The sequence below is a fragment of the Ambystoma mexicanum genome, chromosome 14 (assembly GCF_040938575.1).
Source record: "Ambystoma mexicanum isolate Mex_15411 chromosome 14, UKY_AmexF1_1, whole genome shotgun sequence".
Taxonomy (NCBI): domain Eukaryota; kingdom Metazoa; phylum Chordata; class Amphibia; order Caudata; family Ambystomatidae; genus Ambystoma; species Ambystoma mexicanum.
The window spans coordinates 96,303,276-96,319,333 of NC_090940.1; the positions used below are offsets into that span (position 1 = coordinate 96,303,276).

Consider the following 16,058-nt stretch of genomic DNA (forward strand, 5'->3'; position numbering starts at 1 on the left):
GGCGGCCATTATGTTTCTGCTGCCAGCAATGCACAGTGAAGTTGCAGGGCTTGGATGAGTGGGTTGATGCATCCCACAACCTATAAAAGAGACTTCACTCATGCAAACATGAAGGTAAGCCCTTCTTGACTTCATCTGGAAATCTTTCTGGCTGATCACAAAAATAATCGCCCATCATATCATGACTTAATGGCAAAACACATTTATTCAAGCAGCACTGTCAGCAGTTCTAAATCATCATCTTATTCCCCAACCACCCACACCTCTTGAACTGATCATGCTTTTTGGCACAGCTCACCCCATAGTTTTCTTCAGCTGGTCTTCGCCTGCGGGGGCACCCTCCTGCCCACCAGAACAAGGACAAATCTGTTAGTCTGACTGTATAATAGTTTATTCAACAGCATAAAGAAAATAAAATATATACCTCTCCAAAAATGAGTGCCAGATGTAGTTTGTCTGCACTTTTAGAAAACTACTTGTTGAATCTCGGTGCGGATGAGGAATCTAGTAAACTAGTTGGGAGACTTGGCTATTTGATTAGGCCTACCCGATGCTTGGGGTAATTTCCTTTTAGTCACCACCTCACCTTTATTCAATAGGTCAACTGCCCCTAGAAAAAAAACATAGCATTAATGCTTAAAACCTGATAGTCGCTCGCTCAACACAGTCCATGCCCTCCCCTCTTCCCGGTCCAAGACTGATCCGTGAAAGGTACAAGACCAGATTCATGATACTGTGCATAGTTCACAAAGCATTGCAGGGAACAGTGTTGTAACACCTTATAAGGATCTTCTGCACCTACAAACGAGCTAAAGCTTGAGGGCCACTTGCATAACAGATTAGCTATTCGGCCTGCTAAATGCAGACCTTTCAGTGGGATATGTTGTTGTGAATCACAGAGCCCCATCCTCTGGAACCTCCTCTTGGTCATGTCATGCTTCATAAAGACGTTTTGAAATTTGGCCTGGGGCTGGAAATGCATCCGAGTGGGAGTGCTTCAGCATTTTGGACCTTGCGCAGAAATGATCGATGTGAGCCTGTACCACCCTGCTATAATTGGCTATAATTGTTATGAAGTGCAAAAAGCTCTGCACAAAAGAATTGATCTGTAAAGTGAAGTTCATGAAGACAAACTATTTCATAAAACTCACCAGACACAAGTGTGTGCAATTGAGTATAGGCAGCAATCCATCTGCTGGTGGGCTTGTGCAAGAGCTCTTAACGGGCGCTGCAGAAGAGGAAGCTGCTTCTGGACAAAGGTTGCATAATCACAGACCATCTTTACAATTTGTGTGATGTAGCCACAAGGCGGCATTCACTCTACAAAACAAACCAACAAAAGATCAGTAAGAACATACGAATAGTAATGGAGGCGCTCAATGTTACTGCCCACATAGACCAGCAGACACATACAGATACGACAAATCTCGAACCTGTTATTCATAGCGGACAAAGATTTTAAAAAATAATTATATTCATTAGAATTCCTTGTTTTTACGCTTTCTATTTTATTCAGCAACCAACTTTTCTTGTTTGCTAAATTAGAAAAATTGATTGTGTGCACGAATACGTTTTGTAAATAATTGGCTAATATGTTATCAGTGCAATGTTACTTTTCCTTAGTTTCCTTAGTAAAAATCCTCAGTTGTGAGGACGTCAGCTTTTAGAATGAACATTTTCTCTGTTCCATCTTAAACATGCAGATATTACGTATAAGGGGTTAGATTAGCATGTGTCTGAGGTTCATGAGCTTAAATGTTTTGGCAAAGCTTTGAGTGTTGCACAAAGTCTAACAATACCGGATTGCAGTCATCCTGCAATAATCTGAGTGCTGATAGACTTCTGAGATCACTTGCAATAGGTTTTTTGCTTGCAGAAAGGAGGTACGTTATTGATAATACGAGGTATATATTAACTGCAACCCAAAAGGTCCAGGGTGTAATCATCTTCTCACTCTGCCCCCTTTTTCTTTTTCTGAAGGCCATCTTTTCCCTTTATTTCTGTTTTCTTTTTCTCGCTCTGTCGGCCACCTGCTCTCCGGCTTGCTTGAGATGTATCTGAAAACTATAGTCAAACCAAGGGCAGAACATTCTGATTAAAACAACCTACATTTCAATTCCCCATGTTTTACCTTTAAAACTGATATCCGGAGATCTGAGGAAGTCGAATGATTCCTAAAGTGCATTTGCAGACTGACCCGCCTGTTCGTCTTCACTCCAGGAGGAGCTGCTATACAGACCCAAAACAGTAACATAACATTAGAGAGGGGCTCTAAATGGGTTCAATTGTTAACGATGAAAGCTACTAACCAGGAAGGAAGTCGCCCCTCCCCCTGCCCCCAATTCTACACGTGTGCAACCCAGTAATCACTTGCTAGTAGGGAGTGCAAATCTTGAGTCCTGGTGAAGGGGGGGTGGGGTGGCGGTCTTGCCGATCTAGCACGCCATAGCGTCTTCCACTGCACATGGAGCATCTGATCTTGGGGACGTGAGGAAATAATCAGACTCTGCTGCTTCCTTAAGACCTGATGCAAGTATCTTTTCAGAAGGGGGTTGTACACACCTGACAAGGTGTACATTTTTATATGCAATGATGCTGGCGTTGCAGCCTCATTTCTTAGTAAACTTGCCCTTTGTAAAACTGTGTACAAACCGGTTTCTGAGGTTCTAATCTCTGGTTTCAATTATTTTGAGCTTCTCGTTGAACTCCAATAATTTTGTATTTGGTTTTGTTCTAGAAACGTTGTTAGTGGCTTAAAGTTGTATAAGCACAGGGTTCAGGTTAACGGGACCTTTTCAAGTCAGTGGCAAGTATGGCGAGGAACGCGTCGAGGGTGCCCGTTGTCCCTGCTGATTTTCGTGTTGGTTATTGAACTGTTGGTCCAGTACCTGGGCATTATGGTGGGTGCAAATTTGAAATGGGTGTACCAGAGGAATGTTAGCAGAATTCTGGGAGAGGTTCTCTATCTCGTTGATGGGGTGGGTGGCCCTGGTGAAGAGGATTGTGCTGCTGAGGCTGCTGTACATGTTTACCCATGCCCGGGCGCTTCACAAGGTATTATCTAAACTACTTTGGAAGAGGGGGATTGCAGAGAATTGCTTTAGCTACTCTACAATGCCTGCTAGTAAGGGGGGTGGGTTGGTGATGGGGCACATGATTTTAGGTCCTATTGTTGGGTCTCCGCGCTGAAGCATGTGGTGGATTGGTTATTTCGTCCACATATGGATCGGGTTACCGGGTGAATTGAAGTGGAGTCCACGCCGACGGTGCTGCTGGAGTTTCTTGGAGGGAGAGTAAAGGTGCTTGGGCAGGTTTTGACTTCGCAGAGTATGGTTATCTGGATCTGGTGGAAGGCTACTAAACTTCCTGGACAGAAGATATCTTTTATGCTGAAGATGTTCCTAACGTGTAGCAAACAAAGGTGTCCTATCCTTGTACATCCGATTCTTGCTATGTTCCTAACGTGTGGCAGGTTAGGGTACGTACTTAAGCAGATGGGAGGAATTGGTATACGGCAAGTGGGGCACCCGGGATTCGTGGGAGACCTCTTCAGAGACGAGAAGGCCATCACGTATCGAGACTTTGGAGCTGCTCACCCGACTGTTTGCCTCAACTTCCTAGAGTCGCTTCTCTGATGGTTGGAGTTAGGGCAGCATAGGATGGTTTTCCGGAGAGACCCTAGTTTCATGCGATCAATGTGTTACGCTTCTACACCAGGCGGGTGGTGGTAGGATTGTGTCTGAATTCTATGCAGCAGACAGGACTGAGCAGGATGTGAGACCGGTGGCCTCAAGGCTGAAGTTGGACAGTGATATAGGGAAGAGTTAACTGATGGGGAATGGAGTAGAGTGTTGGTGCATGCGAATTAAGTGTCCAGGAATGTCCGTTTCCAATGGAACCAACACAAAGGTGTGAGGTAGGTATACATCACCCCAGTGATGGTAGCTAAAATGGCCCTGACGCCGACCCGAGGTGTAAGAGGGCGCTAGGGTCATATTTTGCATATGTGCTGGGAGTGTGAGGGTTTTGCGACGCGGTTCTGGCAGACATGTATGGGTTGACGAAGGTAAGGATTCAGCTGACGGTGATGGTGAAGCAGTGCCTTCTAGGGCTATGGCCTAGCAGGAAAGGGAAGCGCGGTAGGGCACTTAGAGTGATATCGTTAGGCCTCATACTGGCAAAGCTGGTGGTAGCAATGGAGTGGAAAGCCCAGATCGGGCCAAGGATAGGTGACTGGTGAAGGGCGATGCGAAAATGGATCAGAGCAGAGAGGGATGTGGCCTCTATGGACCCGTCTTAGGACAGTGCCTTGCAGTACAGTGTCTGGCATGAAGTGTGGGATTTGTTTGAGACCCGCATGGACTTGAGACCACTCTAGGTTATTGGCTGAGTGGATGAGACGATGTGTGTGGAATGGGCTCTGAATTGACAGCTTAGTTGCGAGCGTTAAGGCATGGCAAGAAGGAATTATGTGCATGGTGCAACTGGGAGGAGTTGTAATGAGGGTATGCAATTCTGGTTAACTGGGATAGTGCAGGCTCGGGTGGGTATTGGAGTTGCGAGTTGAGGGGTTGTAAATAAGGGTGAGGGGCCGAGATAGATGGCGGGGGGGGAGAGGGTTGGCCTTGGTCAGGACGGAAGTGATTATGCTGCCGCTGTTTGGGGAAAATTTGTGTGCAATGTTACTTGGAATCAAGATGGTGAACTATGTCGACAGGACAATCGTTGGAAGATCGCATATGCTTTATTGTAGTTGAATAAATATATATTTTTAAATTGTATATGCAATCTCCTTATGTTGACTGGCTAAGGCTTCACTTTTACAAGGGCTGGGTTTATGTATCAAGTTCTAGAACGAGGTACGGAAATGGAGCAGGAGAAGAAGAATTCATGAATATTGGGGATCTTTATAGAAGGTTGTCTGCAGCCTAGCAAAACGGCTTGCTATGCTGAACTTGAGGACGCAGCTTGAAACGGGTAGCAAGGAGACTGTGCAAGGGGAGCAGCCCACAAGGTGGTGCAGGCAAAAAGGGACAAAGTGTTTTGGGGTGGAATAGCTGGCTGAGAGGTGCTCATGGTAAGGATTTGGGGGAAACTGAGCGGACTGGGGTGGGGTGGGTTTTGGGGCACCCCGTGCTGATGGAACCTCACCTTCCCCAAAATTCTAAGTGGGAGCTGGCACATTAAGGCAGTGGGGGGATACAAAAGGAAAGGCAGGCGGGAGAAGATAGCTTGACAGCCAGTAGCAGGTCGACATGGAACCTGGGGGAAGGGGGTCAGGCGGGGTAAGCCACTTACTTTACATTTCTTTAATGTAGTGTCTGCAGGAGAAAAGATGTAAAAATTGTTCCAATGCAAACCCGGAGAACAGTTACCTACTAAGATGTTAATAAGCGAAGTTCGTGTTCTACAAAAGAGGCATGCAGCATTATACTCTAGTTCAGTATTACACGCGAGTAACCAATGGATCCTGCACCATAGAAGAGAGTTGGGCACACAGTTCATTTTCCAGGATTTCCATGCATATTATTGGGCTCGTTGGGGATTGCATAACCCATCGTGAAGTCCCGTCCATCTCCGAAATATCGTTCAGTGCCCTTGTTCTACAGTTTCCCACGGTAATTTCAGCACCAGACATCAACATTCTGCGTTCAAAGCCTTCTCAAAGGGAGCCAGACAATTCCCTCGGTTATAAAAGTGTTCTTATATATACATGTGGTTCTTTGAAATGATCTCCGCACCACCTCTGCTAGAACGTGTTACACATGCCTGTGCTTCATGTAGACTGTTGGGAGATTTGGAAAGGCAATCAAACCAGCATGACCTTTTCATATAGATGAAGGATGCACACTTCGTAATAATGCTTTACATCTTTGTGTCGAGTTAAATGTTTAGTACTGGGTCATGTGCCGCAAGACACCACGGTGGTGGTGAACGGCACTGAAGTATCAGCACCATGTCATATCCTGTGCAGAATCCAGCTTGCCACCTCATGGATGAATTGATCGTGTCTTACATCTGCTGATGTACTTGGCCATTGAGCCCATGCGCCTTGCCAGGTTTTCATTCACTGTGTTCTGTGTAGAAAGAGGTGGCTTGCTTTGTATCTGTTGACCTGCTGCGTTTGCCGATTAGTCATTGAAGTTGCTAGGTTGATGCTGACCCAGTGCTGTGCTGTAATGTTTCCTCCTTGCTTGTTTTTCCGTAGCCTTCAAGATGTCCAAGTGGGCCCACAGACCTCCGGCCAGGTCAAAGTCCCGTCCAGGCCCTCTTCTCAGGCGGCAGTGCTCAGCGCTAGCGCCTCTTTGCTGGTGAGAAATGGGAGTGTCCACTTAGAAGCATCGCATGACTGTGCATCTGCCGTAGGCAGTAGCAGTTTGCACGATGAACTTGGTATGCAGGCCTTAAGTAACCTTGGTGACATGGAAGTGTTAATGCAGCACATTTTGGGTAATAATGCCGTTCACTTATCTAACCTTGTATATATGTTTCTTATTGCAATGGGGGAATGCTGGGGATGTTTTTCACCCTTTTCTTTCCCCATCACTTCTTTTTTTATTTTTTAATCTTTATCAGTTTATGTACTGCAAGAAACGATTTACTTTTCAGAACTTTAAATGTTATACGTTTAATCATTTCAAATAGGCCAACCTTGGTACTTTAGCGTATTTATAAGTGGGTGCAATAAAGTGCTAACTCCGCCCCTAACCCACCCAGGCAGGCTGTTTATAATGTGTGGGTTAAGGAGCTGACATATCACTATAGCTGCTTACTGTCTTTTGTGTGATATTGTGCTATTGTTTTCATGGAGCATTCTTTCCAATTCAGGTCTTGGGCATAATATGTGTACCATTGTAAATTGGGCGCCTTTATTTTATTTTTTTAAACTTTATTAATTGCGGTACACTTCACTGCAACAACACCATTACATACACAATCTTCTCTTAAATGGCCCACAGAGTCTTATACATCATCTAAATACTTTTTACAGTTCCCGTGTTTTTCCAGCACTCACAGGACTGTTTTCAGCAGACGCTAGCTCAAACAGGTATGCCCTGAACGGGCCCCAGATGTCTTTGGGTTTGCTTGCCCATGGGAGTGTCATTACAAATTGTTCCTCGCACTCATTAACATATGTTAATTCCTTGAAGTAATGATTTACGCTTGGTGTGTTCAGGCTTTTCCAGTTCTGCAGTATACACTTCTTAGCTACTGCGCACGCCACATTAAAGAGTCTTCTTGTTACCTCCGACATCTTACTGATATCCCCAAACAAGTATTTCTGGGGTGTGAGGTCTGATGGGATCTGTTATTTTCTGCAGTATTTCAGCCACTTTTCCCCAGAACTCTTGGATGTGCGGGCACTCCCAGTACACATGAAATGAGTCAGCACATTCGTTTTCACACTTTTGCCAACTGCTTGGATGGTTTTCTGTGAATTTAGGTACTTTCACAGGTGTGTAGTGCAGTTTGTTCAGCATTTTGAATTGTATCTGGCGGAGGTCTGCATTGATAGACACCTTCTTGGTTAGTTCACAGTATTTCATCCTCTTCTTGTCATCTATGGTTATACCCATGTCTCCCTCCCAAGATGTTTTGATCATGTTCAGTGTGGGCGTATGTTCCTGTGTTACTGCGTACAGTTTGGAGACACTAGTGCCCGATTGTCAGGATAATGACAGGAAGCAATCGTGCGTTGGGGGTTCATCCGGAAACAGTGGCCATCTAGCCTTAAAGGCCAGCCTCATATGATGGTACTGTAGCACCTGTAACTGATTTCTCCCCATTGCAGCCTTAGTCTTATAAGCTGACAAATTTCCCATTTGGGTATATGTCCCGCATACTAAACTCCCCGGGTCCCAGATTTTGTATATCTGCATCGAATGATGGTGCAATGCCGCGGAAGTTCCATAGAGGAGCATTTGTGTAGTATGACGTCTCCAATTGCAGTCTCTTATAGATTTTGGACCATGCCTGTACCGTTGCACTCACTGGATCAAATGTGCATTCATCTTTGTGTTTAGTTTTGAATAGGATAGATTTTATGTCTGTTGGCCTCACAGCATGTTTCTCTACCTGTACATGTGGTGTATTATTCCAGGAGTCGTACCAGTACCTGGCAAACTGTGCCTGTGCTGCTAGATAGTATAACTCAAAACTGGAGCCGCCATCCCTCCCTTGTTATAGGGTTCAATTTTTTTCCCACTTCATTCTAGCCGCCCCCCTGTTCCAGACAAATTCCAACGTTAGGGATTTGAGTGAAGCGAAGAACTTTACTACCAAGACACATTGGTGTGTATATATATAGTAGTTTTGGCAGGATCACCATTTTCAGTACTGCAACCCGACCTATCAGTGATATGGGGAACTTAGCCCATAATTTGAGCTTGGTGGATATTGTGCTTAGTAGATGCTCGTGATTATTTGCGTATAGGGAAGAATTATCCTTGGATAAGATTATCCCTAGGTATCTTATTTTTTCTGGTGACCATTGTAACCCGTGTGTGTTAGTTGGGCGCCTAGTAACCTGGGTTAAAGGGAACATTTCAGATTTAGCTTCATTAGGTTTATAGCCTGAATGCTCTGCAAACTTGTGTATTACTTCTATTGTGGGGCTCAGATGTATATCAGGTTTCCGAATGCACAACAGTGTATTGTCCACATATAGCGATATTGATTGGGTCAGCCCAGTCATTCTAATACCTCTGTCTCTGATGCTCCCTGATATTCACTGCAACTGGTTCTATAGTAAGAGCAAACAATATTGGGGAGAACGGACAGCCTTGCCTAGTACCCCTGACTAGTGCATACCAATCAGATAATATGTTGTTGGTCAGTACCCTGGCCACTGTTTTACAATATAGTAGCTTAACACATTTTAAGAAATATGGACCTATACCAAATTTCTCAAACACGGCGAACAAGTAGGCCCATGACACTGAGTTGAATGCCTTCTCGGCATCTAGGGATACGACCACAGCCTGTGCTTCTGGCTTTATCTGGGCCATGACCCCGAATAGTCTCTGCAGATTCAGTGCCGTTGACCTAGTCGGGATAAATCCACATTGATCCGGATGGACCAGTGTGGGCATATTGGGGGTAGGAGTCTTGTGGCTAGCACCTTAGCGAATATTTTGGCATCACAATTTATTAGGGATAGGGGCCTATGAGGACATATCTTGGGGTGATCTCCTAGGTTTTAAGAGTACCGTGATTATAGCTACCCTCATGGACTCCGATAGGGTTCCTAGTTCTATCGCCTCCTCCCACACTGCCAATAGTACTGGGGCCAGTTCCGCATTCAACTCCTTGTATAGTTCCGCTCTCAGTCCGTCTGACCCTGGTGCCTTGCCACTAGCTAGTGATTTTATAGCTTCGGTGATTTCTTCTAGCGTTAGGGGTTGGTCTAATGTCAGTTTATTTTCCATTGCAAGCTTCGGGAATGTTATGTTAACTAGATAGGCTATTCACTCACTAGGTGTTTTGGAGTCATGGTTTGAATACAACTCTGCATAGAAATCAGCGAACGCTTTGCTGATTCTTTCTTCACTTGTGATGAACGACCCATCGCCAGTTACTATGCTGGAAATCGGCGGTGTTGTCTCTCGGCCTTTAATAGATTCGCCAGGGTGCGGCCTGCTCTGTTTCCTGCGCCATACCGTTGTGCCCTAATTGGGGTTGCCATGTATAGGAGTTCCCTATTTGTCAGCCTATTGAATTCCTGTAGACTAGAATTAATGTCCGCTACTATCTTGGTCTCATGTGTATTAGTATACAGCGATTCCAGTTCGCCTATACGCCACTCCACCCCTCCACCCCTGTCAATTCAGCTCTGACAGACTTCAGTAGGCCGGTGGATTTGGAAATGAAGACCCCCCTTACCCAGACCTTGAAAGTTTCCCACACAGTTGCACTTTTGTCCACTGACCCCTTATTGGCTTGTAAGAAATCTTCCACCTCGATATGCAGAGCCTCTGCAACATTCGGGTCCTTAAGAATTTCTGGTGGCATTCTCCAAGTCCTTAGCAAAGGTTTTACCTCGCCAAGGGCCATTTCTAAAGAAACCGGGGAATGATCGGATAGGGTGCGGGGATATAGCTCACCTGGTGGCTTTAGACAGAAGGGTGGTTGATATTATACGGGATTCAGTATCGTGAACAGAGGAATAAAAGGTATACTGCCTCTTTTGTGGGTGTAGTGTCCTCCAGACGTCTACCATAGACAGTTGTGATGATAGGGTGTGTTATCGTAGTGGCTTACTTGGTAGGAGTTCGGGTTTTAGTAGTCTATCGGTCTAGGGCGATATCCAAGATGGTATTAAAATTCCCCCCCCCCCCCCCCCCCCACAGAATATGCTCGTCCCCCCAGAGATCCATGTCCTGTACAACATCCATGTAGAAGTCTGGGTCATCAATATTGGGACCGTATGTGTTCACAAGTATGACCACCTTCCCAGCTATGCAGCCCTACACTATTAAATATCGATCTTGCGTGTCAATTTTATTCTTCACAAATTGGAAACCTACATACAGAGGGGTGTATTAATGGAAGGACTCCTCTGGCCTGGTTCGAATATTTGGTGTAATATCTTTGTTGCCCGCAGCTTCGAAGGAGCTCTGTGTTTGCCCTCGTGATCGCATGTTTTTCCTGTAGCATGACTACATGCGGGTGATGTCTGGTAATATATGTCCCCACCTTCTTTGATTTAGCTTAGTTATTGAGACCTGACATTACATGTGAGAAGTTTTATCCATTACCCTGGCGTCTGCCATTTTTTTGTGTTGCGTTATAACTTTTTCCATCTCTGTGGTCTGTGACTGTGTATTGTATGCAGCAGTGCGCCCCGCAATTTTTTGCATAATGGACCTTTCCAACTAGGTCCCGTAGACCCACCTACCCCCCCCCTTATGTAACTTAACAAAACACGTTCATTTTTGTAACAGTGTCCCCCTCCCCGCATCATCTTCTCCAACCTGATGATGCTGCCCCTTGACTCTCAAAGCACTAAAAGTGGGCATCCCCTTAACCAGTCGAACATTCCTGAGGGTCACTTGTTGCAGCCACCTGGTCGCTCTTAATCAGGGCTCACGGCCCTACTGTTCATAAGTATACATCAGGGTCTGATATTTAATGTATATTCAACATTATTGAACCAGAAAAAAAGGATAAATATCATCGCTTTGGTCAATCCGCGGATTCTTGTCTCTCTGTTACAGGTCTCAGTCTCGCATTTTGTTCCGTTGGTTTGTTCTGGGGGGGGCAGAGGGATCGAGGTTTCAACATATGCCATAGCCTCTGTCGGATTTTCGAAGTGGGCTTGCCCCCGTGCTGTATCCTCATTTTAGCCGGGAAAATCAATGCGTAAGGCACATTGCGCATACAAAGTTGCTTCTTCACCGGTTCGTAGGATCTCCTTTGCCTTTGGACAGTGGTTGAAAAGTCTGGATATATATGTATCCTACTCTCCTCGTGTTGTAGGGTTCTCCAGCATGGGTTCTGGCATGGATTCACATGCTCATGAATATTCCCCGTCGTCAGGCTGGGAATCCTCGGTAAAGAAAAAATCAATATCGGTTTCGTTTCTGATCTGTCTTTCTTAGTAGTGACCAATCACTGGTCTCTGGGTCAAACTGCCCCCAGCCAATGACTGCCCTCTCCCTAAGCCCCGCCCCTGGCAGCCATCCTCAGATTTTTACCGCACGTTCAAGTGTTGAGAGTTCTCGTGCTATAGCTCTCGCTTTTACTGCATTTTGCGCTTTTTCAAAGACATTTCTCATTTTTCGGTTTAATCGAGCCTCAAGCTCCACCGTTTCTACTTCTGATAAATGGGGACCTGTTTTGGATTTATCTACACCCCTCAGGGGTGAAGTTTATGCCAAGTTATGCTTCTTGGAGGATTCCAGAAGTTTCTGAGGCCTACCTCGCGGATGAGAAGAACATGGCCCAGGAGAAGGGAAGCTCGACTCCTGGCAAACTGTTCAGGATCTGCCCTGGATGCAACCTACAAAATGTGTTTGAGGACAAGCATTTGAAATGCCTTTACTGCCTCCACGAGGACAAAACGCACGTGGAGAAGGACTGTGCGTTTTGCATGAACACGTCGGATCGGACTATGAGGGATCGTCGGACCCGTCTCTCCAACTGGCTGGAAGGCAAGAGCCCAGCAGGTGAGAAGAAGTAGTAGTCCGAGCGGTCTTCTAAGTCCTTTGAGGGCACCCCGGCGACTGGGGCCCAACAGAAGGCAAAGCACCACGAGTCCGCGGGCCCCGGGGGTGCTGAACGGTCGGGCTCCTCGGCTGCCAGGCAGGGTGCACCTTCACCGACGACATCAACCGCGAGCCAACGCTCTGGCTCGGGGAAGAGAAAATCTGAGAACCCAGCTAAGCTTCTGGAGAGGCTTCTGGAGAGGCCCCGGTCGATCTCGAAGGATCAGGCCGAAGGGGAGCGAGGCAGTGAACCTCCCCCTAAGGTGAAAGCCTCGAGCGTGCCCAAGGTGGTGAGGGCCTTGATCCCGGGCAAGGCCTTGATTGATGGAGTCGCTGTGGCACTGGCGAAGCCTGTGGAGGCTATCCCAGTGGAGGCTACCTCGGGGCCCAGAGTTTCCCTGCCTCCGCGGAGGGAATCCTCTTTTAAGACAATCGAGAAGACCACAACACCTGCCAAAAGGGACCGGTATGAGAAGTACCGATGGAAAAAGAGGGGTGGGGGGTGGCTCTGAGGAGGAACTGACTGAGAATTTGGAAGAAGCCCGGTCCCACGGGAGGAATCCCGACGAGGGGGACGATGAGAGTGAGGGTGGCAACGACGACGAGGTTCCCGTGGATGAGGAACCGTCGCGCCCGTCGCAGCCCGAGCCGCAGGACAACTTGACAGCCATTTTGACGGCAATCCAAGCCTTATACACGGAGATAAGGACGACACTGCCCCTACCCCCGACGGTTGACCCAGCTGAACCGGGTCCGTCGGGAAGCCCTCCAAACAAGAGGAGGAGAATTCATCCAGTGCCCCTTCAGCCCTCACGGCCTTCTCAGCCTTTGTTGCCCTCCCCGGTCCCGAGGGATGACACAGGAACAGACACGGCCACGACGGGGACGGATGACAACGGCGGCGACGACGGGACTGACCTCCCTCTCCTATTTCTCGGGTGTCTCCTCCCGACAAAATTGGCTCCTTCCACGCCATGATTGCCAGGGCATCCAAGGTTTTTCAGCTCTGGCCCGAGGAGAAGGAAGGCTTTCTCTACCAACGGCGTGAGGCCAAGAGGAAGACGGTCCTCGCGGTGCCGTTGCTGGATGACATCTGGGATGAGGGCCTTGCCCTCCTGAAGAACCCTTCCACGACACCTGCCAAAAGAGACCGGTATGAGGAGAAGTACCGGGTCCCCGACGGCGTCCCTTTGTGCCTTAGGGCACAACTGACCCCAGATTCGGTCGTCTCGGCAGCGGCCAAGAAGAAAGCGGTGGGGGGGGGCTTCGGCTTCAACTTCCCCACCGGACGGCGAGGGAAAGAAACTAGATGCCATGGGACGACGAGTCATCTCGACGACTATTAAGGCGGCCAACGCCCGAGCGATTGTGGCCCGCTATGACAGGGAGTTGTGGTACAAGATCGCCCCCTGTTGGACTTCCTCCTGGACGACAAGAGGGTAGAGGCCCTGGCGATCCTACAGGCGGGTGAGGTGGCGTCAGACCACGCTATAACTGTGGCCACGGACATTGCTGACACCGGTTTCCGCCAGTTGGGCAACAGCGTTTGCCTTCGACAGCGGGGGTGGCTCAAGGCAACGGATTTCCGCCAAAGACGTGCAAGCCAAGGTTTTGGACATGCCCTTTGACGGGAACAATCTGTTCGGAAAGACAGTGCATGAGTCACTGCATGCCATCAAGACCGACAGAGATGGCTCAGGCCTTGGGAGTTCTGCAGCAACGGCGGCCACCCTTCCGGAACTCCGGAGGCAAGCAAGGTGCCTCCAAAGGATTCGGCGGTGGCTCCTCGACCTACCGTCATGTGGCCCACTCCTCGTCGCAAGAAGCCTACAGGGGATGAGGCAAGTTAGGTGGATCTCGCCGTCGTCACCAGGGAGAGGCCAAGGCGGCAAGGCTGCTTCCAAGCAAGACTGAACCGGCCGTTGCGTCGGGCCCCCACCGAAGCACCCTGGTGGGAGGCCGGCTGACGAAGTTCATCAGCGTGTGAGAGTCCATCTCCACCGACAGTTGGGGGCTGGATGCCTTGGCCCACGGGCACACTCTGGAATTTCTAAAGAAGTGCCCCCGAATTCCTCCCGTGGCCAGGAAGGAAACCTACGTCCCCCAACTGCTGTTAGAGGTAAGGGCGATGCTCAAGATAGGAGCCATCAAGCTCGTCCCAAAGAGGCTCTGGGGCTCCGGAGTATACTCAAGATACTGCCTCGTCAGAAAGAAGACAGGAGGTTGGCGCACCATCCTGGACTTGATTCGGCTAAACAAATACATCAAGGCACAGAAGTTCCGGATGGTCACCCTCCAGCACGTGCTGGGCCAGCTGGAGGAAAGCCACTTCCTATCGTCGTTGGATTTGGAGGATGCATACTTTCACATCCCCATCCTAAAAGGACACCGAAAGTTTCTCGGGTTCGTAGTCCAAGGGCGGCACTACCAGTTCAAGGCCCTCCCATTCGGATTGAAGTCGGCGCCCATGGTGTTCACCAAGTGCCTAGCACCAGTGGCGGCGTGGCTGCGCCTGCAGGGGATCCACCTCTACCCCTACCTGGACAACTGACTCATCCGAGCAGGGACAAGGGAACTCTCTGTCGAACACACAGCAAAGACCGTCCGGCTGCTCACGGACTTGGGGTTCTCCATCAACTTATCCAAATCCCACCTGATTCCGTCGCAGGACACGCTGTTTCTGGGAGTCAAGCTCGATACAGTAGCACAGTTGGCTTCGCCGTCGGAGGAAAGAACGCAGGCCATCCTGGGCAAGGTACAGCGTTTGCTGGCCACGGAAGTGGCCAGAGTGAGGTCCATCAAGTCCCTTCTCGGGATGATTACTTCTTGCATCTATCTGTTGTGCCTGTGCAGGCTTCGGATGCATCCTCTGCAGGAGTTCCTCGACGCCCGTTGGATGCAAGCGACGAGCAGCTTCGAGGACAAGATCTTGCTCAACGAAGTATTCCACCAAGCAATTCGATGGTGGGGCACCCGCGCGCATCTCGCAGCGGGCACGGACTTTCAGACCCCAGCATACCAGGTGACGGTAACAACGGATGCCTCCCTGGAGGGGTGGGGAGCGCACACCAGAGATCTTCACGAGAGAGGCCAGTGGCTGCCGGAGGAGAGGCCGCTCCACATCAACATACTGGAGCTCCGAGCAGTGTTCTGGGCCCTCAAGTCGTTCCTCCCATCCCTCAAGGGCACCGACAACACCACCACGATGTTCTACATCCGGAAGCAGGGAGGAACCAGATTCCCAGCCCTGTCCAAGGAAGCCCAGGATCTGTGGCACTGGGCCCTTGCCCAGGGGATGTTTCTGGTACCTTTTCATCTGGCAGGGATAAACACCATCGCTGACTCAATCAGCAGGGAGCTGCGCTCGTTCCATGAGTGGGAACTACGCCAGGATCAAGTGGATCAACTCTTCTGGCGATGGGGCAAACCCCAAATCGACCTGTTCGCGATGGCGACGAACTCCAAGCGCCAGAGGTTCACCAGCAGGTTCCCCCAGCCGAGGAGCATGGGCGATGCTTTCTCGTTCCCCTGGTACGGCCTGTTCCTGTATGCGTTCCCTCCTTTGCTGCTCAGGCTCATCAACTCAAGAGGTCCCGGTGCAGGATGATCCTTGTCGCACCGAGGTGGCCGAGACCGATATGGTTCCCGGACTTTCTGGACTTGTCAGCGTCCCCACCAGTCAAACTGTCGACAGACGCAGATCTTCTCTCCATAGAAGGAGGCGCCATTCTTCATCAGGACCCAGAGTCGCTGAACTTGCAGGCCTGGCTCCTGCAGCACTAGATTTTGGAGGGTACGATATCCCGGCTGACTGCAGAGTGGTTCTTGCAAAGACCAGGGCATCCTCAACTC

The 16,058-nt window shown here is 48.8% G+C and overlaps 1 protein-coding gene across 5 annotated transcripts in view; it reads left to right on the forward strand.

Moving 5' to 3' along the window:
* The window catches only part of PCNX1 (pecanex 1), a 1,666,514-nt gene that overhangs the window by 461,477 nt on the left and 1,188,979 nt on the right, over window positions 1-16,058 (forward strand). For 3 of the 5 annotated variants that reach the window (XM_069638600.1, XM_069638595.1, XM_069638597.1), the window contains exon 8: window positions 6,209-6,450. In XM_069638600.1, coding sequence (XP_069494701.1) covers window positions 6,209-6,450 — 242 coding nt within the window. The remainder of the gene's footprint in view (window positions 1-6,208; window positions 6,451-16,058) is intronic. The other 2 variants (XM_069638598.1, XM_069638599.1) reach the window with 1 other exon arrangement.